Raw genomic sequence first — 27,704 nt, forward strand, 5'->3', positions numbered from 1 at the left:
GACTCACTCTCCTTAGACAAATTCAATTGAAATTATTCATACCAAAAAGTATGCAGAAGTTTGTACTTACAAATTATATTATCTTTTGGTGATTGAGTAAATATCAAATACAATTTTTCAAGGTGATAAAATTGCATATGCAGATGTATGTATGTATATATGTATGTATGTGTGTATATATGTATGCATGTATATATGTATCTTTGCATCTTGTTGTCATGCCTTTATGATCGTTGTATATGTATGTTTGTATGTATGTATGTATGTATATATATATATGTTTATATATACATACATACACACACATGTGTGTATGTATATATACACATACATACACACACATGTGTGTATGTATATATACACATACATACACACATGTGTGTATGTATATATACACATACATATACATAAAGAGAAGCTTCTCTAATCACTTGGTGGGGGAAATATAAAGAGATACATGTTCAGATGGAAAAAAAAACATAAAACATTTACATAGGTACCTCTTCTCCCTTGAAGAAAATCATAGAGAAAGCACTACTATATTTGGGCTCGAACAGCACAAATTACATCGTCATCACAAGTTGACCCCAAATGTTGTAGTGTTGCAAAGGGAACATAGATCACAAGGGCAAGACATGACAAAAAAATTGCAAAGCAAGGGCATGAAGATCACAAGGGCATGACCAAAAAATATGAAGAGATCACAAGGGCACGATAACAAAATCCTAGATCTCCACTAATCTCCACCAAGAGCACGACAATGGAATGCGGAGATCATAAGGGAATGGCAACAAAATATAGCGATCACAAGGATACAAAAATGAAATCTCCACCAATGTTTAGAGCTCTCCACCTTCATCCAGAGCTTTCCACCCTCTTTTGCACACAACTATCCACTTCAAAACAGATGGGGAATGATTTGTATCATGTTTTTTTAAATCTAAAATCAACTTCACATTGTGTTGTAACTCTACCATAGGTTTTTGATCCTTCATAGCTTTCATTTCATCATTTCAACATTCAAGTTTTCAAGTTTCCTCTTCATTATATAGTCCTTTCCACCCTAAAAACCACTTTGTCATTTCATTAAAATCAAGACTTGAACAAAACCAATGATAAAACAAAGCCCATATTTCAAAATCCAAATAATAAAACAATAAAACTCACTTAACTCATGCTAACTGAATTAGCTAAGGATCCTACATATAAATAATGTAGATAGGAAAAATGGGGAATAAATTTTAGAAAATCATATCATAGTAGATATTTTTAGAAAGAAACAAGCCATAGCCTAGTTAAATTAATCTAGTTGTTGATTAGTTGGGTTGATTACAAATTCCTGTAGAACTGTTATTAGATTACGTACAATAAAATGAACAATTAGTTGTTCACAGCTAGTAGGATCAAATACAGTTTTCCAAGGTGATAAAATTGCATATGTGTGTGTGTGTGTGTGTGTGTGTGTGTGTGTGTGTGTGTGTGTGTGTCTATAGTGGAGATCAGTAGAGATATAGGATTTTGTTGTTGTGCCCTTGTGATTGTTGTATATGTATGTATGTATGTATGTATGTAAACAAAGAGATCTTGGAACAATAGAAAAACAATAAAACTCACTCAATAGGTAGCATGGCCACAGGTATTCTCACAAGCTTTTAAGCATAACTATATAAGGAGTGAGTTAGGGCATATGTAGGTTAACCTTACATTAACTATAAACTACAACACATAGGTTACACTAGGGTATTAGAGTATTTTAATTATAGAAAACCACCTGATTCGCTCGAGTGGGTGTATGATTGTGAAGAGTTGTATTAGGTGAGTAAAGATCACTAGTGGTTATAGGAATACATCTACATCAAAATAATTAGAAAACATAACTACATATTCATTAGAGTGAGTAGTTCAAGGGTCTTGATAGCATACAAGTTTTGTAGGCAGCCTAGTAGGTGGAGTATGCCTCTAGTGTGCAGACACCTTGGACATAGTTAGGTAGGACATAGTTAGATAGCCTTGGACATAGCTAGATAGCACTTAACCATGTATGTATGTATGCATGTATGTAACTATTCTCTACTTAACAGTGTCATCCACATGTGGCGGGGGGAGGGAGTTGAGCTTGCACCTTTGACAATACTTCATTTCCATTGTTCACGCTCTCGAAATCAAAGGTATATAACTTTATCACTTGTAACTATGATTTTCAAATAGTGCAAACCACAATAGTTTCTTATAATTCAATGGTTCTCTTTGTAAGTTTATAAAATTGAAGTTTAAAAATTAATTTTCTCTATGTACATCTTTTTCAAGTTTGATATTTCTCTTTTTCATGACTCACAATCCAAGAATAATTTTTCAAAACACATATTGGCCAGTTGGAGATTGAGGCAAAAATTTGTAAGAATGATTGTGCCAAAATAGATATAAAAAAATGATTGTACACGATAATCATCTTTTTATGATAATAATCTTTTTACATTCTTTTTGGCACAGTTGTTTTTACATTTTATGATTTTTGGTGAGAACAAAATTACAAATTAATCAGGTAGGTGATAAGACTTGTGTCTTATGATAAGCCATGTTTCTTTATTTAATAGAAATCCTAGAATATATCTAATTGAGTTGATTTTTATTTGGTTTTGGCTAATACAAACTTTTATTTCAAATCTATGTTTTTTTTTTCCAAATGCCATGATTTCTAACAAGAAAATCTAGCTAAAATATCATATAGAAATCCTAGAATATATCTAATTTTGTTAAGGGCAAATTTGTTAAACTTTTTAAAGATTATTTGTATTTAATGATTTCTTTCTTTTGCAATGGGGTTTTAAATATGTTTACTTGTTTGTGCCTCTTAATTATAACTATGTTTTCTATGTGCTCAAGAAATACTAGTTTTTGATATTCCAATTTGAATTCAATTAGATTCAGGAAAATTAGCTAAGACAGGGCATTAGCAATGTAGGAACATGTTGGGAAACTTAGTGGACTATGTCATTATTTGTTCTATGTTTGCTAGTAAATTTAACTAGAATGTTTGGATCTAGCATACTTGGTATTTTATGCCTATCTTATTAAAGATTTATAAGAATTGCAGATAAATAACTCGATTTAAATTTTGTAGGTTTTGAATTGTATTGGCATGATGTCCCTATGAGGATCCCAAGTATCTAATACTGCTGTTAATTTGGTCTAGTTTCTAATTAGAAGGGTTGACTACAAATTCCTATAGGACTGTCATCATATTAGGTACAATAAAATGAACAATCAGTTGTTCCCATCTAGTAGGGCCAAATACAATTTTCCAAGGTGATAAAATTGCATATGTAGATGCATCACTTGAATATAAGGCATGAAGCACATTCCCCAATTTATAACAAATAGTTGGATATAAAGGGTCCATACATTGGCCCAACAATGGAAGCCAAGGATGTAACCATGCATGTATTCACACACTCTCCTTGTGAGGATCCCAAGTATCTAATGTCGTTGTTAATTTGGCCATCACTCTATGATCCAAAATGTAATGAAGTACTAAAGCTAGTAGTAACCTCTCCCATGTCTCTAGAAAATGTAGCATAGGTTCAAGGTCCCTTGGCTTCTAGAAATTTGGAGCAGTTATTCTCATTGCTTGAAGAATAATTTCAGTTAAGAGTTGAGTGTAAGGAGTTGAATAAGCAAGTTCAGCTTCTATGTAAATGTCATAATCATGAGGCTTTTTACCTTGTAGAAGCCATAACCTAGTTAAATGTATGTATATATACAAGCCATAACCTAGTTAAATGGGTCTAGTTTCTAATTACCTAGGTTGATTACAAATTCCTATAGAATCGTCATCATATTAGGTACAATAAAAGGAACAATCAACATTATTTTTGTGCAGGATCTTGAGCTAAGTCACTTAGCATAGGTTGAGTGAGTTTTATTGTTTAATTATTTGGATTATGTAATATGTATGCAACTGGATCAATTTTTTTGTTGTGTAGCTAATATGTAATAAGCACCTTATAAAAGATCTCTTTGTATACATACATACATGTATATGCATGTATGTATATGTGTATATGTATGTATGTATGTATGCATATATCATCTGGAGATCTAGGATTTTGTTGTCGTGCCCTTGTGATCTCTACATCCTAAGTATCTACTGTTGTTGTTAATTTAGGCATCACTATATGATCCAGAATGTTATGAAGTACTGAAGTTGGTAGTAACTTCTCCCATGTCTCTAGAAAATGTAGCATAGGTTCAGGGTCCCTTGGCTCCCAAGAATTTGTAGTAGCTATTCTCACTACTAGAAGAATAACTTTAGTTAAGAGTTGAGTGCAAGGATTTAAAGAAGCAAGTTCTGCTTCTATGTAAATGCCATAACCATGAGGCTCATTTCCTTGCAGAAGCCATAACCTAGTTAAATATACGTATATATTAGCCCAACTAATCAACAACTAGACCCATTTAATTGGGTTATGACTTATTTCTTTCTAAAAATATCTACTATGATATGTTTTTATAAAAGAATTTCGAACTCTGTCAATTTTTCCTGGTCTGCATTATTTTTGTGGAGGATCTTGAGGTAAGTCACTTAGCACCTTAAAAAATATCTCTCTCTCTCTACACACACACACACACACACACACACACACACACACATACCCAATGTATGTATGTATGTATGTATGTATGTATGTATGTATGTATATATGTATATGTGCATGTATATATATATGTATGTATGTATGTATGTTCCCTTGTGATCACTGTATTTTGTTGTCATGCCCTTGTGATCTTTGCATCTCATTATCGTGCCCTTGTGATCTCTGTATATGTATGCATGCATGCATGTATGTATGTACATATAACATATACATGTGTATATGTATGTATGTATGTATATGAACAAAGAGATCTTGGCACGACAAAAAAAAAAAAAACTCACTCAACAGGTAGCATGGCCACAAATGCAATGGGAACGCCTATTGGTAAGTAAAGTCCTCTTTCTCTCTCTCATTTTTCATGTATTTATTTTACTTGAACTATTATTTCTTACGAGGATTTTTCTAATATTGGATTCATCTAATGCAAAAGGCGATGAGGACATTCTTGGATGTACCCATGTGATGAATTGCCCGTGAGCAATGAAGATGGACTTCTCCAAAGAGTAGCAAGAGGCGATGAGGACATTCTAGGTACTTTAAAGATTGATTCTTTCTTATGGTGGGGGTGGGGGGAGGTGGGGAAATGAGCTTCCACCTTCACATGGTTGGCCCTGATTAGTAGAGAATATCAAACTATTCTCAAAACCAAGTGAAGCTCAACAATAACCTATGATTGTATGACAACTAATTGTGTTAATCTCTTGGTTTCAGATAATGCAGGAGGACGTCATAGTTTAATATGCAATGTCAATTCATATGCATACGACATCAGGCAGAGCTAAAAAATGCAACAGGTTTGCATTTTCGTTAGAGGTCTTTAATTAGGTATTTTAAGTTATAGACCATCATAAACATTGTTCATGATGATGGTCTATAATTTTAAAAACTAAATAAACCTACTAAATAAATGTAATCATGTTGCATTTTTTCAGCTCCGCCTATTGTCCACGCATAAAGAACGCAGTTGCATGTGCATCTTGATTCAGAGTGGCATAATCTTATTTTGGATGCGATAGAAAAATGACATGCAACAGAAGATAGGAAAATGATGTCACTTTTGCAAATTTGGAACTGTTTTTTTTCCCTTTAAACATTAATAATTTCTTTTAGATGTTAATGGGGAATTTAGATGTTGGGGGGGTGGGGGACAAATGAGTTTCCACCTTCACATGGTTGGCCTTGATTAGTAGAGAATATTAAAGTATTCTCGAAAGCAAGTGATGCTCAATATTAGCCTATGATTGCCTCATAGCTATTTAATGTTTGCTACCAATTTTTATTATTATTAATACAACACAACATTGCAATTGCGACAGCTGACCATTGATCCCATAACATTCTTGCCACATGCCTATCCCAATTATGATGGAGGTTTCCCATGGCTTGTTGTGGGACCCATAGCATTTGTGTCACATGGACATTGCAATTGTAACAGGGTCTTCAACAAATTTCCATCACAATTCTTACAATGAAAAATGAACTGTTTGCCAGAATGATAACCCAATTTATGACACTAGTAGGTGTCATAATTGCCATGATAACCCTTTCCATCGCAACTTGTGACAACAAAAGTCTAATGCCTGTCCAACGAGAGCCAATTTTGACTGATGTCAGTTGGGCGACGGGTTACTATCATAATTGTGATGGCCCGCCATAGCAATTTGGACCCAAATGTAGTAGTGATATATGTATGTATGTACATATATAAGTATGTATGTATATATGTATGCATGCATATATATATATATATATGTGTGTGTGTGTGTGTGTGTGTGTGTGTGTGTGTGTGTGTGTGTGTGTGTGTGTGTGTGTGTGTGTGTGTGTGTGTGTGTGTGTGTGTGTGTGTGTGTGTACTATATACGTATGTATATATGTATGTATGTATGTACATATACATACATATCTATATGTATGTATATATACATACATACATATGTGCATATATATATATATGTGTGTGTGTGTGTGTGTGTGTGCATATGTGTGTGTGTGTGTGTGTGTGTGTGTGTGTATTATCAATATCATCAAATTACATCAATATATATAAATAATACAGATAGGTAATCAATAAATAATAAATAAAAGAATTTAAGTAATTAAATAATATACTATCAATTACATGTCTACTAAGGGTCATGACTACCGACCCCACCCATCCTACATCATGACCTTTACAAAGTGAGAGGCATGTGTGTGTGTGTGTGTAGAAGCCATGAATATTATATCTAAGTGATTTTCCCCACATTACTATCAAATAAAATATATAATAAAGAATACTCATCGATCGATAAAGAATAGGAAACAATAAATAAATGGCAATGGACATAACAAATAGTGCACCTTGGCATAAGCCATCGAACAATAGAAAAAGGAGAATTAAATAAATTATATTCAAAAGAGACATATTAGAATGAACATCCCCTGCCACTATGGAGACTTTGACAAAAATCATGGGGGGAGTACATGGAGCACAACCCCACCACAATATGTGTATAACGTATTCCAATATACATGGAACATAAATAGCGCCAAGGTAGGACATGGGTGCCACTCAAGCACTTGGTCAAGTTAAAAAGGTAAGTAAAGTGAGCCATAGGTATAACATGGACTCACCTACTAAGATAAGCCATATATATATATATACCTAATGTGATTATTAATAGATTGAATAAAAGTATCATAATATTTTATAACTTTATATTACACTTTAAAAAATATTAGAAATAGAGGTATTCCATACATAATATAAGAATAAGACTTGATTAGAACAAGCAATTTCGCGAGAGTAGACTCTAATATTTAACTAAAATAATATGAAATTTATTATTTGATAATAAATGCATGTATATATATATATATATATATATACATATATATATATATATATGTATATATATATGCATACATATATATGTATGCATATATATATGCATATATATATGCATACATATATATGTATGCATATATATATACATATATATATATGGATATATATATATACATATGGATATATATATATACATATGTATATATATATATACATACATATATATATATATATACATATGTATATATATATATATATACATGTATATATGTATATATATATATACATGTATATATATATATGTATATACATGTATATATATATGTATGTATATATATATATATACATATGTATATATATATATATACATATGTATATATATATATATATATATATATATATATATATATGTTGTATATACATACATACATACATACATACATACATACATACATACATATAGATGTATGTATGGATATTGTAAATATCATCAAATTACATCAATATAAATAAATAATACAAATATGCAATCAATAAATAAAAAATAAAAGAATTTAAGTAATTAGATAATACACCACTAATTACAATTATACCTAGTTATCCCATAGGTGTTTAAACAATTTTCCACAAGCTTAAACACTTTAAACTTTCAAATCACTAACATGGTATCCATATGAAACATTCAACTTAATCTTTCAACAAATTGTTAACTTTATATACCAAGTATCAAAGTAAACTTTTTGTGTATACCAAGTTGCAACAATAAACTGTGAGCATGAAAATAACATGCAATGCAATAAACATCCACACAATCTGACACAAGTATTCAATGTGGAAACCCAATTAAGGGAAAACCACCTGGGACCAACAACCCAAAAATTTCACACTTTTGAAGTGAGCTCTATTAGGAGTCAACCTTGTTAAGGGTTAGGAGCCAACCTTTTTAAAGGTTACAAACACATTGTTGATGTGACCTTATTAGAGGATTTTCACCACAGATCATCTATGCTTTATCACTCTTGAAAAACTATAGAGTGGCTTACTCTAAAGGACTTATAAAATATTCATCAGAATGTCACCATACAATGGATTTACAAATAAGATTTTTAGGTCCACTCAGTTAAGAGGATTTTTTCTACAATGCTTAAAGAGTAACAATGAAATGATCTGTTTAAAATAGAGCTACCTTTGCTTGTTCAAATCTATGCTTTTATCTATCTCTTTCCTCTATTCATCCTCTTTTTTCCTTCTCTCTTTTGGCTGATCCACTCACTCAAACATCAACTTAGCACGTCTCTTGTCTGATCTTCATAGTGCAGTTTTGTTCAGTTATCTTATGGCTATCAACCTTCTTCTTCAACTTGATCAACAACAATGCACAATGATTTCATCCCTTAAATAGATTTTTTTTTCTGCTTCACCATATTCTTCCATATTTTTTCACTTATCACAATCATCCAATCTTCATTCAACTTAGATTCATTGAATCTAGACACTCAATTATCACGCCTTCATCTTAACTTTGTGCTTCAATCTAAATTGTTAAATATCCTTCATCAAATCTTCTTTGAATTCCTCTAGCCATTCATCTTTTAACTAACTTCATACTTATCTTCAAAACTTCTCAAAAAATCTTTATTTTCATCAAATATTAGCCTCAGATTAATTCATCTTCAAACTATTCTTCATTTCCATTGCTGGATCATCACTATACATTGCCCAGTCAACACTAGGCTCAATTAACACTATTCTTTCCCAATTAATATTGCACATCCTTCACTTCTCCATCAGGTGCTTGGTGACAACTATAATAGCTCAGTCAATACTATGATTCTTCATTCATTGACCAAATTTTTTTTCTTATACATGATCTCAACACTTAATCAAATCGTGTAAACTAATCAAGCCAACATTATAGTGTCATGGTCTAACTCATTCAAGTGCTCATTGAATACCATACACTTATCAATACTTACATCATCATTATAATTTCTTCAAATCTTCTTCAACAATCAAATCCTCTTCATTAATTAAATGATATAACACTCTACTGAATTAGCATAATGTCTTAACAATTAATGCTTGGCATAAAGGACAACCTTAACAATTGATATGACTCTTCTACATATATTAAGAACATTATCAATTGGGACTGACATATGATTTGTATAGTTGTGAGATATAGATCATTAGATGTGTTAGCACATGTTATGGGTGTTATTTTAGCTATGGTTAATGTATCTTGACAATAACTACTGTATATTGATCTACCTTCATATTGAGTTTTTATGTTTGGGTCATTAGTTGAGACATGACTTATGCTTTGTTATTATAATTATTATGGATTCTCTTTGGGTTATGTTTGGATGACATCTTATCTTTTAGCAATGGAAGTGACATGATGGAGGACAAGAGACTTCTTGTTTGAGATGAATTTATTGCCATGTAAACTTCTCTATATCCCTCAAGTGCATTTGTTCCTTAGTGACAAAGTCAATAAAACTGCTTTGCATGTCCATTGGTACCTTCTTGAATGATTCCTCTTGAGCTATAGGGAACACTCTTCTTTGGTTATAAACTAATAGTTAATCCTTCTAGTGTAGGTCAATGTCTAAAAAACAACCATTCAACCACTATATCATCATTTATAACATCACAATATTATAGATCATCCATGAATATGAACAAATTACCATAATTTGTTATGTGTTGTAAATCACCTATTAAGGTTGAATAAAGTTCAAGTCTTAAAAACACGTGCATTTTGAAATATAGAATAAAAAGGGCAAGGAATAGGAATTATAGTTGTAGTTGTTCAACTATAATTTCATGGGGTGGGTGGTGTTTAGCCCCCCAATTCAGCCCCATAAATGGGGAAAAATCTCCAAAGTAGACCTTAATATTTCATAAATATTTAGAGGTGCCCCTATGAAAGATATCAAAAAAATAAATATACTAACTACAATTCTTGGGTGAGAGGGAATCTATAGTTCTCCTAAGATTTCCCCTAAAATTCAACTAGAAGATGAGGTAGATTAGTTGTTTGGTGGTCCACCTAAGAAAATCGAGTTTAGTTCCCTTAGAATAGTAGGGGTGTTGGTTGAATAATAGGGTTAAGTTGTTCTTAGTTACTTATCATGTGAGAAATGACACTTCCATAAAGAGGGATACACATGCTCTTTTCATTGTGTGAGTGTTAAATAATGGGCCTTAGAGTACCATATCTATAGTTGGTACAAAGATAAACTAATCAGGGTAGAGTAGTTGTTGTATGAGATGGGTGACAGGAGATACTTGAACGGGGGTTATATTGAAGGAAGGAAATACCTATTTGTCTTCAAGGAGTTGACCTTCAATGTGTTATGATAGCGAGATGAGATGGAATTCATTTGATTTTTAATTGCACAAAGAGAAGGATGAATTGCTCAGAGTTTACCACTGCTGATGCTCAAAGAATGGCTTGACTTAGGGATTTGAGAACCAATGAATTGGAGCACCAACTAAACCCATGAATGTGGATAAAAGAAATGCCACTTTTTACCTTGTACATGTAAGATATTACAAACTTTGTAATTATCATATTTGCTTTTCATAAACATGCCCTTAGCATGCAATTGTTATATAACTTGACTTCCTTTTTATATACATTTCTCATTTTTATGTAGTCTTATTGACTTCTTATATAGCTATGTGTGTCTACACATATATGTATACTTATAACCACACATTGCGAAGTGGTGAAAAACTTGTTTAGAGAAAAAGTGAAAAACAACATTAATAAAAAAAAAGCATGCATGCATATTTAAATAGATATTATATAATAAGAATGATATTATTTTAGATTCTTATATAATATTTAAATATTTTTTACACTATGTTTTATTCTCTATCCTCACCTCTCTTTCTATATATAAAATACAATGCAAAATATCTAATTTAATTTAATTTTATATTAATTACATTAAGGAATCGTAATGTAAAAATAAATTATAATATAGAATACAATCAAATAGTAAATATGTCATAAATATATTTAAATATTATATTTGATTACTAATTATTGATTTAATATGTTAGATTTTTTAAAAATACAATTATACTATTACAAGCAAATTTTTCATTATAAGTGTACTTATATATTTATGATAATAATAATAAGATGGGATCTAATACAAGAGTAACTTGTGAGTCTCTCATGTGGGTCTTAGATTCAAATTTGCTTTAACATATAAAAATAAACAACTACAATAAATAACAATAATTAATTTAGACTTCGACCATCTACCATAAAAAAAAAAGATTTTAAGTACAATTTTATTTATTAGAAATTAAAAAAAATCAGACAATTATAAATTTTACTGCAGATTTGCAGATTTCCTGTATTAAAATTAACTTGAAATATTATACATCATAAAATTCAATCCAATCAAAGAACAAAGCTGCCTTTAAATATAGACAAGAGGTAAACTTTCCTTTTAATGAGATACAGTCGTCCTAATTTTTTTTTTATTGTATTGAAATTTTCTTAACAAATACAGCCACACGGCCATCAAATTTGAGATATTGCGATTGCCCACTATTGTCAATAATTATTTTAAAATTAACAACTCAGATATTTTCGGGAATTCCTTTCTGGAGTCCAAATGATTCCGGAGGAGAGAAAACAAAACCCATAAAATATTCAAAATATGTTGCAATTATGAAGCTTGTTGTCGATTCTGCATAAAATCATAAACATAATAATAATAATAATAATAATAATAATAATAAAAGACTTTAGAGCATCTGGAGTACTGAAAATATTTTTGGGGAGTTGAGCAAAAATTGCAGAGAGACAGAGAGTGGATAATAACGATGGAGGGCAAGGCAGTTGGAAGATTGGCAATGGTGTCAATGAATTTGATGCCTCCTCAGCGTAGTGGGGTGCAGCAGGTGCCTGCATATTCCTCTTCCTCATCCTCTTCATCCCAGGTGAAAAAGAAGGAAAGTAACTATGATAAAGTGCACGGGCAAGTGTCCACAGAGAGTGTCTCCTGGAGGCTCTGCACCCCTTCCGACTATGGTCCTCCTTTCACTGACATTATCTATGAAAAAGCCAATGGAGAAGGCATTGCCAAGGTAAGCATTGAACCAGGCGTTTGATTTTAGGGGAATTGTTTTACTTAAAAAATGCTTAACTTCATCCATGAAGCATCGGTAAAAACTCTGGAATTGTTTTTATATTAAAGATGGCTTAACTGTATCTTGAATCATGGTAATACCCATTTGATTTTCTCTCAGTAAAGAGGGCTTAACTGTCTATTTGAAGCATCATAATACCCATTTAATTTTCTCGTCTTAAAGAGGGCTTTGCTGTATTTTTGAAGCTTGATAGTACTCACTGAATTTCGCATCATGAATTTAAATGAGAGTGGAGTTTTGGGACATTTTGTATTGGATTTAATCCCCAGGCATTGTTAGTTCTCTCTCTTTGAAGTAGGGTTGTTTCTGTTGCATGCCATGAGCATTCGGCGGGCATATGTATATAAAATAAACTTTGGTTAAGAAGATTCCCCAAGTATGGGTGGATGATTTGACATTATCAAAACGCACAAATAAGGTGCTGCAGCTGGGTGCAATTAGAGTTACTAGATAATGCTACATATACATCTTCAAGCATTCACTAATTCAACACTCTCCAAATTTGCAGAGATATGCTTATTCGAGTCGTAAATTGCCACTTCAGTTTTGTACTGCGCACTCAATTACGAGATTCACAGACTATTCTCCGTAACATTCTGGCAGCCTATGGAGTCCATATTATCATTTTGGAGAATCAAAAACGTCGATGTCCAATATGTGTGGTCCATATCTTCAGAAAGACTATCTTTCTATGATATTGATTTTGATTTATGCACTGCAATCATTGAACCGTAACATTTGGGCCGTATTGGTCATGAGAATCAAGAATTGTGCGTTTTAGAGTCTATGCTGCGTGGAAAATGATCCTTTCTATTATAGTTTATTTCGTGGCTATTCATTGTTAACTTTCTTGTTCATTGAAGACGGTTCTTGCATTTTTTTCCCAGTTTCTTGGGTATGCTGATAATAATTATCCAAACGCTTCCTCATATGACTCGAGTAGAATATTATAAAATTATGTAGAATCATACTTAACGCAATTATTTTAATGATCATAGAGTGCATCCGATGATGCTCTCATAATTCATTGTATAGTTACCGCTAGGTTTTAAGCTAGATTATGTTGATTTTCAATGTAATCCCTGATTATAAATTTCAATACAGAGCAGACAATTGTTGGGTCATTGGTACTGGCATTATTGTGCATCATCCAGTTGCAATTGAAAGTGTCTAATTGCTTCTGTAATCAAATTGTTCAAATTTGTCTCAGTTGAGTCCATCTATTAGAACAACAAAATGATTCTGCGAATTGGTGATTCTTGTAGGTTCTTTTGCTAACTGGCCTGAACCAATTAGCAACAAGCTTCAAATCCATATGGCCAAATTTCAATTGCATCCAGAATTATATAGATTTATTATGATACGTTTTTAAAACTTTACAGTTATAATAAATGTTTTCTTTCATGTTTATACCAACATCTACATCAGTTCATTGCCTGATTACCTTTCAGATAATAAGCAAAGCACCAGACTTAAGAATTTCGATGAAACAAACTCTGCCATAGCTAACTACAAAACCAGTCAATTATATCCACTTTTATCGACAATGTTAAGAGACATTCTGCACAGACAAAACTAATCCAATCTCCAAATATGCCAAACTCTTCTATGAGTAAGGAAAAAGCACTACAAATATATACCAAGTTAAAGTATACGCATCTTTCATGTACCTGACAAAGAAGAGGTCTTCAATCAGTAATCAAGTAGGTCCAGCTCCCATAAAGCTGAAGAAGTAGAAGCATCAATCATCAATATGCCCAACTCTGATGCAGGCATCATAGTAGACACCTATCAAGAATGTTTTACTCTCATGTTGATTTATGAAGGAATAAAGTAAAAATAATAGTGAAAATAATGATCAAATCTTAGCCCAAGGAAAAAAATTAGTTTGTAGCAAAGATCCCCTAGGGTTAAGAGCATATCACACTCATTAACCATGCTAGAACCCAGCTTTGCAGGCCTTGAAATTACAGATTGTGCTATGCTTTACATGTTGTTGCAGTTGCTGTGTGTTAACCCCTCTTTTATAAGTTAATAATTGGTCAGAGATACTATAAGTGGGTTTCCATTATGTGTTGAAGTTTGCAAAAACTTAAGTGTTGAGTCTGTTTGAGTTATTTCCTAAGGTCTTTGATTGTTGCTGGAGTTTTGGATTTTTGGGGTTGTCCATACTGATATACAGTCCCATCCATCTCTGCCTTCCCCTTTGTGCTTGTTGGGTTGTAGGACTTCATTGTCCGAGCATACTTTTTCTCTCAATCTTCACATCCCTATCCTTCGCCTTGAATTTAAGTATAGTTATTATGCTATTGATCTCTTCCTTACCTAAATGCTTTTTAGTTGAATTTTGAAACCTTGGCCCTCTGCATTAAGTTTCTTTAGGCACCAGAGTTTTGGAGATCCTCTTTAACAGTATCATTTTCCTGGGACCCTTGAACTCTGAAATTTTGAATATTTATCCTAAATTCTTTTCGGCACTTGAGTTTTGAATTTGAGCATCCCCCAGTACCATTTCCCTTGCATCCTCAAACTCTGATCCTTCAAAGTTTTCTCCAAATAATGAAGTATTTCATTTGCACTGAGCTTTTGAACTTTCTTATGCCTTCATGCCCTTTTCTTTTTTTTCATTGGATTGTTGGAGTTCCTTTTCCGTGTCATCCTATACCTCTGCCCCCTAGTCCTTTGCATTCAAATTTGTCTCTCTTTCATACTGTAGTTTTGGATTGTACCTTATTTAGATGTTTCATATGTACCTCCTCGATTCTTGATTCTCAATTCAATTATTTTCAGAAGTGATTTATTAAAGTCAAAGTTTTGGCCTTCCATCTATCTAGGTATTAGTTTCCTATCATGCTCAAGTCCCAAACTTTGTTGATTCCTTATATACTTTGTCGAAGTGAAACTTTCAGAACTTTGTACCTTGGCATGCTTCATTGTGCATCTTTATACTTTCTACTGAATTAGAGTTATGGGCTTGTCTTCAAAGTGGTACAAGGTATGAGTCATCCCTGGACCCCAATCCTCGACATTCTGACATTCTCCTCTTGTCAAGACTTTTTGTTCTAACTTCCCTGCATCTATATGAGATCTTCATTTGCCTTGGTCCCCAATGCTTAAGCTGTTAGAATGGCATGTGGTATGAGCTATTCTTGATCTCAGACCTAAAATAGTTCAAAACTCTCACGTTTTAGTAAGTAGAGTTCCAGCTACCCACATGCACATCCACAAGGTTATTATTTTCCTGATTTTATGAAGCAACTACTTGAAAAGACGTTTTCAAATCTAGAAGACGTTGTTCATTATGTGCGCATGGATTTGCAAGTGCTTTCTAGCCATAATGAAGAAAACCACATAGGACACCGTTAGTGGACTGATATGGCACTTCAACTACCAGATCAAAACTGATTGTGCCTAGAAATCATTGTTTACTCTAAAGCACACAAATTCAAGCGATAAAATCCAATTTATTTCAACAATTGAAGAGTGAAGAACCCAAACATACATGCCATTTATTTAGGCTACCTTCTTGTGGATTTTGTAGGCATTCTTTAGCCTTGTACACTTAGCTTTGAATGCGCTAACGACCAACATGATGGTTTTTTAGATGAACATGTTTTTTTCACACCACAGGTGCATTTTTGGGCACGCGAAGGATGATTTTGACACACGAGCATTGAAGTTGTGGATGAGCTAGGTGCTCTCTACAAATATAAAGTGGCTTAGTCTTTTCTTTCAAGGCCAATTGCCCTAGTTACTGATCTCTAATGAGTTGAATTATCCATGCAAAGCATAGGTTTTTGTGCATATTTTTAAGCAAGCTCATTTGTCATGTCCCGAAATTTTAATGTAATTTTTAAATTAAATTAATTAATTAACTGGTCCCAAAATTTAAATAATATAAGGACCTTTAATTAGTTACTTTAATTAATTAATATGTAGCCCAAGATAATATTTGTATGTGTGGTTCTGATTGATTTAGTATATCTCGGACCCATTTTTATATTAGTGTCCGTTGGTAAGTGTTGCCGTCGGCTATCTTTGTACACCCTTGGGAACGTTTTCCCTGATTGGTATTTAAGCACAGCTTGAAGGTAGTCGTAGGTATGCGATTTGGATTATTTTCTTTTGTACTGCGAATTCTAGTTGGGATTTTCTATTGCTCGCCATTTCAAAAGTGAAAGATCTTCCCTACTTAGCTTGTCCGGTTTTGGTAGGATTCAACCCTTACCCTATTCTGTTGTATATAATACTTTGCTCAGAGCACCATCTTTTGGCAAATATTAATTGAAGGATTATTTTTGTTCAATCTCCATTTTTGTTTGGCATTATCCGATGTATGCGGGTTTCATAGGTAAGTATAGATCAGAAATCATTCCTTCTGCATATCCCATGCACAACTCGTAATACTCAGTGCACATACTGTACTTTCCATTGCATCTTCTTGTTTGCTTTTCGTATGGCCTCCCATCCCTACGACCTCTCCTGCAACACCATATGGCCAAGCCTACTACGTATGACTCATATTGTCTTTCGTATGGCCATCACCGCTCCCTCAACCGTACGACTTCCTCATATGCCATCGTACGACCAGCAAGGGACATGCCATACAACCTCCTTCCATGCTCACCGTACAACATACTGGTTGCCCCACACTCAATCGTACGGCCTGTACCGTACGACCCTTGGTAGCTAACCATACGGCTGTTTAATTGCCACCGTATGGTCACACAATCTTCCCCCATTCCAGTTCGTACAACCTTCTAGCCTGTGCATACCTGGTCACACCCATACGGCCATTCTGGTTTCTATAACTCATTTCAGTTTGGAGTTATTCAGAACATTATAGCAGGGGTTGTGGCCATGCAGTACGGGTTGTGGCCATGCAACACAGGCAATTGAGGCCGCGCAACACGGACAACTAAGGCCACATAGCACAGACAACTAAAGCGGTGTAGCACGAACAATCGAGGCCGCATAGCATGGGCAATAGAGGCCGCACAGGATGGGCAAGTGAGGCCACACAACACGGACAACTGAGGTAATGTAGCATGGGCAACTGAGGCCGCACAACATGGGCAGAGGCCACGCAACACGAACAACTGAGGCCACACTGCATGGGCAGAGGCTGCGCAACATAGGCAACTAAGGCCATGTAGTACGGACAACCCAATACTGCCAGGAACTAAACATTACAGTGGTATTAGAGTAGAAACCGTTCGGGAGCATCTCCGAAACTTTCGGGAACTGTACCAAAACTGTTTGGGAACATTACAGTGGTATCAGAGCTGGTGATCTTGCCAGCCTGCTGGGATGATTGAGATATTTTGGTACTTGGATCACACTATGGCCTCGAACAGTTATGGAGAGTGGTGGTTGAAGGCACTACGAAGGATTGGCAAAGAGCTTAGCGGGGGTGTTGATCTTCCGTTAGATATATTGGAAGTATGTTTGTGTCAAGTGGACCAATTACCTTTAGGATTTATACAGAGAATCCTCTCGCCGATTAAGGAGGCCTTAAGTCAACCCAGGCTTTGGAGACATAATGACAAGGATAAAAGATTGGCAGTTGCAGCATGTATCAGTGAGGTCTTGAGAATTTCAGCTCCTAAAACACCGTATGATGATAACACCATGATAGAGATATTGCAATTGATAGTTGACAGCTTTTAGAGTCTTAATGACTTCAGTAGTGATCCTTTTGGTAGGAGATCTACAATATTGGAGAATTGTGTAAATGTTAAAGTAAGTAACCTTCTCTTAGATCTTGAATTGCAAAATTTGGTCCATGATATTTTCATCACTTCTTGGTCACCATCAAAGAAGATCATGAGACTAAGATTTCAGTTGCTATGGAGAGTCTTATGATTTCGTGCATTGAAGAGATGGATGAAATATCTCAACCCATCACATCTATGTTATGGGTTGTTCGTAATCTAGAATGTATTCCCTCTATAGCAGCATATAGATTGGTTAGTAATGTTTTCAAGCATTGTGAAGAAAAACTAACATCTCATTTGCACAAGTGGGAGAGAATGACTGACAACAATAAGGGTGATACTATATGTGAGGAGAATGAAGGCATGATTATAGGGCCGCTCCAAGAGGATTTTCTAAATCTTCCTACTACACCAACATGGGGAGAACCCCAAAAAAATGAAGAGGTTGCTTGCACGGATCTTGTGGAGACATGGATAGATCAAGTTGTGTCCATCACCAAAGTTGTGCCCGAGATTGTGCCTGTCACCAAGGCACTATCCATTGAGGAAGTTCTATTAGTTGCCGAAGTTGTGTCCATCATAGAAGTTGTGTTTGTTGTTGAGGCTCTATGGTTGTCACCGAAGTTATGCCCATCATTGTGGTCTTGTCCGTCGCTAAGGTTATATGTCCATCACCGTCATTGTGTCTGTCACCATCGTGTCCATCATCGTCATGTCCATCACTGACGTCGAGTACATATTTGTTGTCAAGTTTGTGTTTGTCACCATCGTTGTATTTATCACCTTTGTGTCTATCACCGACACTGAGTTTGTGTTTGTCGTCGAGTTCGTGTCCGTCATCGTCGTCGTATTTGTCACTGTAGTGTCTGTCACTGATGCCGAGTCCATCTTCGTCATCGAGTTCGTGTTCATCACTATCGTGTCCATCATCGACGCCAAGTCTATGTTCGTCATCATTGTGTCCATCACCATCATGTCTGTTACCAATGTCAAGTTTGTGTCCATCATTGAGTTTGTGTCTGTCACTGACGCAAAGTCCATTGTCGAGTTTGTGTCAGTCACCGTTGTTGTGTCTGTCACTATTGTGTCCATCATCGACGTCGAGTTTGTGTCTATTATTGTCGTGTCCATCACTGACGCAAAGTTTATATACCTGGTTGAGTTTGTATCCGTCACCGTTGTGTTCGTCACTGACACTGGGTCCGTGTCCGTCGTCGACTTCGTGTCTATCACCATCGTTGTGTCCGTTGTTGTTACCATCGCCATATCCGTCATCGTCATTGTGTTTGTTGTCATCATTGCCACCTTGTTCATTGCCATGTCCAACATCGTCGTCGTCGTCATGTATGTCATCTTCATTGTGTCCATTGTCATCACTACAGCTGTGTCTATTGCCAAGTCCATCATCATGTTCGTCACCGTTGTTGCGTTTGTCAACGTTGCTGTGTTTGTTATCGACGTCAAGTCTGTATCCGTCCTCAAGGGTCTATCTATCGCTGTAGTTGTATCCATCGATGATGTCATGGTTGCCTCCGTCATCATTGTGGCTGCATCGGTCGCAATAGCTACGTTTGTCACCACTGAGACATTGCTCACTGTCAAGGCTCTATCCATCATCGAGGCTTCAACCGAGGTTTTGCATGCCATTGAGGTTTTACCTACAGCTAAAATTTTGTTTGTCGCTGAGGTACTCTTTGCTGAGACTCCCATCATCATGACACCCTTCAATGAAGCTCATGTCACCGAGATTCTCATAGTTGAGCCCGCGTTCGTCGACATTCTCACTACTGAAGCTCTCTTCGTCAAGGTTTCATCCGTCAGGAATATAATAGTGATCTGTGTGGTTGTGTCAGTGGGTAAGTTTGTGCTAGCATCAATGTCTGTGTGCATGACCATACCCAAAGAGATTTTTGAACATAATGACATGAAAGATTTCATCAATTTGTGTCATTGGGATCTTGGTGAAGGCTACAACAATGTTTATATCAGAGTGGCATAGTGGATGCTTAATGACAAGGGGGTGCAAGGGAGGTTTGATGACAATTCACTCATTTCACCTGCGTGTTTGCTTTGGGATCTTGGTGACTTGGGATACGATAATATTTATATTAGAGCGGCGTAGCGAAAGTTTGATAACAATGTGGTGCTGCAGAGGATTGATGTCATTTCACTTGTCTCGCCTGTGTGTTTGATTTGGGACCCTAAAGCTGTTGGTGTTCCGTTAGATGACAGATTGCTTGAAGGCAAGCAATCTTTGAGTAGCGAGGATTTGTCATGTCCTGGAATTTTAATGTAGTTTTTAAATTAAATTAATTAATTAACTGGTCCCAGAATTTAAATAATATAAGGACCTTTAATTAGTTACTTTAATTAATTAATATGTGGCCCAAGATAATATTTGTATGTGTGGTTCCGATTGATTTAGTATATCTCGGACCCATTTTTATATTAGTATTTGTTGGTAAGTGTTGCCGTTGGCTATCTTTGTACACCCTCAGAAACGTTTTCTCTGACGGGTATTTATGTACGGCTTGTAGGTAGTCGTAGGTATGCGATTTGGATGATTTTCTTTTGTACTGTGAGTTCCAATTGGGGTTCTCTGTTAGTCACCATTTCGGAAGTGAAAGATCTTCCGTACTTGACTTGTCTGGTTTTGGTGGGATTCAACCCTCACCCTATACCATTGTATATAATACTTTGCTCAGAGCACCATCTTTTGGCAAATATTAATTGAAGGATTATTTGTGTTCAATCTCCATTCTTGTTTGGCATTATTTGATGTATTTGGGATTCATAGTTAAGTATAGATTGGAAATCATTCCTTCTCTATATCCCATCCACAACTTGTAATACTCAGTGCACAAACCATACTTTCCATTGCATCTTCTTGTCTGGTTTCTGTATGGCCTCTCCTGCAACATTGTACGGCCAAGCCTCCTACGTACGATTCATATTGTCTTTCGTATAACCATCATTGCTCCCTCAACCGTATGGCTTCCTCATACGCCATCATATGACCAGCAACGAACATGCCATACAACCTCCTTCCATGCTCACAGTACAACATATTGATTGCCTCACACTCCACAGTACGGCCTGTACCGTACGACCCTTGGTAGCTAACCATATGGCTATTCAATTGCCACTGTACGATCACACAATCTTCCCCCATTCCAGTTCGTACGACCTTCTAGCCTGTACATACTTGGTCATATCCATACAGTCATTCTGATTTCTATAAGTTTGGAGTTATTGGAAACATTATAGCACAAGTTGTGGTTGCGCAACACGGGCAACTTAGGCCACGCAACACGGGCAACTGAGGCGGTGTAGCATGGATGATTGAGGTTGCGCAGCATGGGCAACCGAGGCCGCGCAACACTAGCAGAGGCTGCGCAACACGGGCAGCTGAGGCTGCGCAGCACGGGCAACCCAATACTACCAGGAACGGAACATTACAATGTATCAGAGCAGAAACCGTTAGGGAACATCTCTGAAATTTTCGGGAAGAATACCGAAACCGTTTGGGAACATTACATCATCCGGGTCAAGTTGTAAATTGTTTTTATACCGATGTCTATGAATTTTAATCTGTCTTAAATCTATATGAGATTGATGACGATTTAGTAAAATTTTCTAATGAAAGCAACAGAAGGTTCTACTTCTGTTCCAATTTTTCAAATTCTTCATCACCGTTTAAAGAGTCGTAAGGGGATTCAAAGAATTTTTAAGTTCACATTTTCTATTCTTTCTATCGGTCTATGTTAGTTTGCATTTATGAATTATTGTTTATTGTTTTAATTTGTGTAGTAGTTTGCTAGGGTAGAAACAAGGAAACTGCTCAATAGGAAGAAAAATTCATGCAAAGCTTTAGTGATTGGATCTGTTCATAGTGTAGTTCTTGAGAGGGGTATATACATTTGTATTATTGATTTCTTGTCATTGTAATGGTCTAAAGAGGAATTGCCTTCACTATTTAGTTGACAATATCCTGTGTGCTCAACACCTATATTACCTTACTTTCATCGGACCATTTAGAGTGGTTATTATGCCAGTAGTATAAGCAATTTAAATTACATTTTTTGTTCAATTTTTTAGTTAATGTTAAACTATACCTCTGTTCTTGTTTTACATCATGGCATTTTTTTGAAATTATTAAATTATATTGAAAAAATCAGCGTTTCCACATACTCCCACCTTCTGAGAACAATGATAATTTTTTTAAAAATATCTCATTTTACTTTTTTATAAATTGTTGTAGTTAAGTGTTCTGCCATCATGCATGGTCTAGTATTATGAATCTTTGTTAAAATAGTTGTGGAAATGTGATTGATAGAATCACTGGAGGACTGGTGTATAATGTTATATCATTTGGATAATTATGTTGTAAGGAACTCCCAATGAATACATCTATAGGGATTAGTGGCCAGTTTTCATCTTATGTAGCATCTTTTGACTATTGTTGAAAGAAGAGATCAATGAGTTACATGTATAGTATTCCTCTGCAAAGAATGGCTATTAGAGCTAAATGTAGTCACCTCTGTGTGCTTATTCATTTTAATATTTTGTTTGTTTTATTAATAGCATCTCTGGGAACACACTCTCGAGCTTGATAGGGCTCAAAGTGCAAAAAAGAGGTTGTTATTCTTCTTCTTCGTTGGCATTTTGAATCCCTAATTGAGGATAAGTTTCTTCCTTGATTGACAAAGCTTGGTCACCTTTTTTGTGTATTGGCGAGAAACTTAGAGTTATAAATTACTACTGAATGCAAGCAATCTATTACTCGACAAGGTCATCTCTTCATCAACCATATTCATCCTTGTTGAAATTGATCCTTGCTCAATAGGATCCACACTAACAAGAAGCCTGTTTAAATCATTTTTAGTAAATGCAAGATTAATGGTTAGAGGAAGTAGGTCGCAGTGATAAATAATATAACACATATGATGTCGTAAAACACAAGCATAAATATGTTTAAGGTTCAACATCAATCCATACACAATCAATGGTACAAAATGCTGAACACGAATTTGTCAATTGATTCCTCTTAATATGGTTGAAAGTATGGAAAGACTAGTGTTGGTACCTAGTGAGAGATTTGTTGGAATGTGTCATCATATTCATCTAGTTGTGGTTGAGTCATAAAAAAGGGTTGGGTCATCATAGATGCTCATATAGTTCCCCATTAAGGTGCTCGCCGTAAGGTGTCCTACCGGAACCACAATTTTTTTTGGAGACTTACTATAATTAGACAGTTTGTACGAGTCAAGTCACTATAAATAGCAATTTATTTTGGTGACTTGCCAAAAATAGTAATTTCAACAAGTGTATTACATGTAGTTGTATGAGTCTTACTAATTTCAGTAAGTGGTCTATAGTTTGAACTCTGCAACTCGGTTGTTATATGCAACTCGAAGTCATGATTGTTCATATGTTCTGAACATTTCTGGAACTGTGAAAATTCCTGAGAAATAAAGTTGAGAGACATTGGCCCGTGGTTTTTTATTGGTATAATTTTACCAGAATTTTTCATGTAAATATTATGTTATGTGTGTTTTCTCTTCTCTGCAACTTTCTACACTATTGTATTTTTCATTACAATATTTAGATTGCATCCTCTCTCTAAAATTCCCCTCCCCTCCCCCCCCCCAAGGTCTCAATACATCCTCTACCCCAAATATGACTTGGCTAGAGGGTAGAATACCTCCTCTATTCAAACTGAGGGTACCAAATGGGTAGATGCTGCTATGGTTTAGTGGCAGATAATATATGCTTAATTGTTGCGTCCTCTTTCCCATGGATGCACTGTGCTTTAGTCACTCCTTTCTAGGAGAAGAATTAGGTAAGGGACATAATTTAAGTCTTTTCATTGAAAGGAATCAAACTTTGATGTATGTAGAGACTTTTGCTCATCATAAGTAGAGGAATCACCATCCTCAATAAAAAAACAGTATGAGATATCAAGGCCTTTTTGGGGTATGATAAGGGGTTTCATAAGTTTAACAATCAACTATCCATATTTGCTAATATTGCCTCCTTTATAAATTATATCCCATTTTTATACAATCTTGGAATCAAAACCTCTATGTGTGCTTCTCAAATCCACCAAAAGAAACTTCTTAGGAGTATTCTCAAGAGTCCAAAGGATCATTATGGAATACATAGTAGAGTCTTCATGAATACGGGTATCACCACTGTGAGAAGCAAATTTACTACCAAGATGCTTTGAATTCTCAACTTGCTTTATAGGAGGCTTCTTAAGAGGTTTTGAAATTCAAAGTCACCTTGTCCATTTTACAACAACTGTTGACAAATCATGGATCTGATTTGAGCATAATAGTTGTCATGACAATTAATACAAGCTGTTCACATAATTATCGGTGAAATATCTACTGTCTCACTTGAATATTTTGGCATTTGCTGTTATAGCTGTTGGGTGGATATTTTGCAACTGATAGTTTTGGGAAAAAATTCAATCGCAAAATAGGATGACCAGCCACAGCGTGTGAGACAGAGTCTCTCCTACCTTAAAGGGAAGGCTCCCCCTTCTCACCGTTCCTTGGATCAACTCAAGGTAAGCAAGAAGTCGAGAGATCTCGTAAACAGGGTGTTACTAATATCCTTTCTTCTTAACTTTCAAGAAATGATCCACTTACTCGTAGAACGAATAATGGGCAAGGTAAATCTCTAACTAAACTTCTATCAAAAGCTGGAAACAGTGATACCGATAAATCTTCACCGGTTTGGCTCTAAGTCCAGTCGTACTTCGATATGGTAAAAGTTTTACAATTAGGGCACAAAGACTCCTAAAAGTAAGAACAATCTAACTATTTTGCGAATTAAGATGAAAATACAAGCTACAGACAAAGCTTCTAGCTATGAATTTTCACAATTGTTTCTGGTCAAAGCTCAAGCTTCAATTGTTTCTTAACTCTTTTCTATGCTCTTTTATTGAACACACAATAATAACATGAATCAAGACAATAGGCACAAATTACAGTCAAAGCTTCTAATTTGTTTTATCACAATTGCTTCCAGTCAAAGCTTCGAATCCAATTGCTTCTTTTATTCACTTTTCTCCCATATTCATACTACACAATCAAAGTTATGTTTGCACAAATGTGGCAGAGCTTTCTTGCATACAACAAAAGATGATTTTTACAATGAGGGGGCACTCCTTTATATAGGCAAAGAAGTTGAGAAAAAGGTGGAGGAAAAAGTGGGAGGAACTCAACCAACTTTGACCAAGTCTAACTACAGAAGAAAATAAAGGGTTGCATGCAACTGCATGTGCAACTCGCATTACATCTTTTTACATACATGTAACTCGCATTACATGTAATTACACTTTTTCATGTAATGCATCTTCTCCAACTACAAACATGAAAGAAGAAGAAAGAAGACGGAAGAGAAGGGAACAATTCTAAAGGGCCTTGTACTTGACGATGCAATTCTAGATGATAACAGGATTGGGAGTTGCTGTACCTTGTACTGTTGCATTCACGTTGATAACCATGGTCTTGCATCTTTTTGTAATCTTTGACTTTGATGAATTGTCCATTGTCATGTGAAAACTTAATGTGATCCAGCTTTTCTCGTTCAAGTTGTCGTGAATTCTCCTTTGTAGATTGGCACATTCTGGATTCTCTGACACTTTGAAAACTTTCTTGACGATGTCTAGATGTAAATTCAAAATAACTTTCCATCAGCATCTTTAACCTTTTTTTTTTTTGCTATAAAGTGCTTGACACATGGGAATGCGTGCAAATGGAGATTGCTGATTTCCAAAATGTGACTTGGGCTTTCAAGATGTCCTTGCAATATATAACGGAAGGTGGAGGGTGAAATGAGATGCAAATGCGAGTGAAAGATACACTTTACGTGTATATGTAGATGAAGGCTAAGATGGAAAGCATGGAAAGATGTGGAAACATGTATTTGCTCATGGAGGTGAGAATGCATATAGAAAGGCGAAAATGACATCTTTTTGACTTTTCAAAAAGTGACTTTTAGCCAAAATTAGACTTTTTAGATGCAATTACACGTAAGACATTTCATGTAATCTTGTCCTGCGAATGGAAGCGAAAGGTGAGATGGGTGAAAACAAAAGTGGAAAATGGGATTACATGCATATGCGGATGATGAATGGGATGAAAAACATGTAATTGCATTTCATTGAGTAAGAGATAAAGTGTTGTGACATGGAAATGGAAAGTGGAGTGAAGTGAGACGTACTCAAGTTCTTGGGAAAGAACTTGAAGTGACATTTATGCTTAAAACCGAAATGCAAACAAGCAAGACACAAAAACAAGCACATGCCTTTGGCAAAAGACTCAAACATGTCAAGATGCAATGCACTTCAACATGTAATCTCGAATTTGGAGTTTGGGGAAATTCCAAAAGTGTGAAAATAAAAGTTTTCATCATTTTTAAAGGCAAAATGCACTTTTCATGGCATATATATGGACAAATGGCAATCATCAAACAATAATATGCATAGAAATAGTGAGATAAGCATGAATTGATGAGCAAGTTAGAAAGAGTCCACTTACATGAAGATTAAGTGCCAAAAATGGAGAAAGAGCCAAAATAGCAAGTTTTATAGACTTGAGACCAATTCTCCCTTAAATCCGGATTTTCAAACAACTTTTTGACTTTTTTTGCACTTGCATTTAATGGACATTCAATGGTCGAATTTGTCATGAGAAGGCCAAAAATGTGGTCTCCAAAGACAAGAGCATGCATTAAAACTCAAAAACAACCCCTCTTAATCCAAATGTATGGGCTGAAATGCCATTTTTTGAATTTTTTGAACAAAAACAAGACTCTTTTATGCAAAAATTTGGGCCGTTTTTGCAAAAACGTGGCAAAAAAAATGCATGTTTTTGAGTCATTTTTGACTTGTGAATGCAAAAATGATTTCCTCAAATGCATATACATGAATCAAAATGCAAAAAAGTGGTTTCAAAACGCATAAAAGTGGATTTAAACCCCAATTTTCCGGGCATTTTAAGCAAAAACGTGATTCATTATGAAAGTTTCAAAAATGTTTTTGAGACAAATAAATCCATTTTAGAAGCAAGGAAACTCATTGCCATGCAAAATTTTTTCAAATGGAACAAATCCCATGCAAATCCATTGAGTAAAACTCAAGTTATGAGCAAAAATGAAGGAATTTTGGAGTTTTTCTTCAAAAATGTGCCCTAGATATGAACTCCCTAACATGGTTTTCAACACATTAAACTCATCTTTGATGGAAGCAAAATGATCACCAAGCAAAAATGCCTTGAATGCAAAAGATTTCATTCAAATCCATGAAGAAAA

At 35.0% G+C, this 27,704-nt stretch overlaps 1 protein-coding gene across 3 annotated transcripts in view; it reads left to right on the plus strand.

Annotated features, from left to right (window-relative positions):
- Positions 1-12,277: 12,277 nt before the first annotated feature.
- Positions 12,278-27,704, plus strand: part of ECHID (enoyl-CoA hydratase/isomerase D) — a 291,880-nt gene continuing 276,453 nt past the window's right edge. For all 3 annotated transcript variants that reach the window (XR_016358067.1, XM_089807443.1, XM_089807444.1), the window contains exon 1: positions 12,278-12,600. Coding sequence is in view for 2 of the 3 variants with exons in the window: in XM_089807443.1 (XP_089663569.1) it covers positions 12,337-12,600 (264 nt within the window). In the remaining variant the exon portion in view is untranslated. The remainder of the gene's footprint in view (positions 12,601-27,704) is intronic.

Source organism: Cupressus sempervirens, chromosome 10 (genome assembly GCF_028749045.1).
Source record: "Cupressus sempervirens isolate cs-2001-9-10 chromosome 10, ASM2874904v1, whole genome shotgun sequence".
NCBI classification, from domain to species: Eukaryota; Viridiplantae; Streptophyta; class Pinopsida; order Cupressales; family Cupressaceae; genus Cupressus; species Cupressus sempervirens.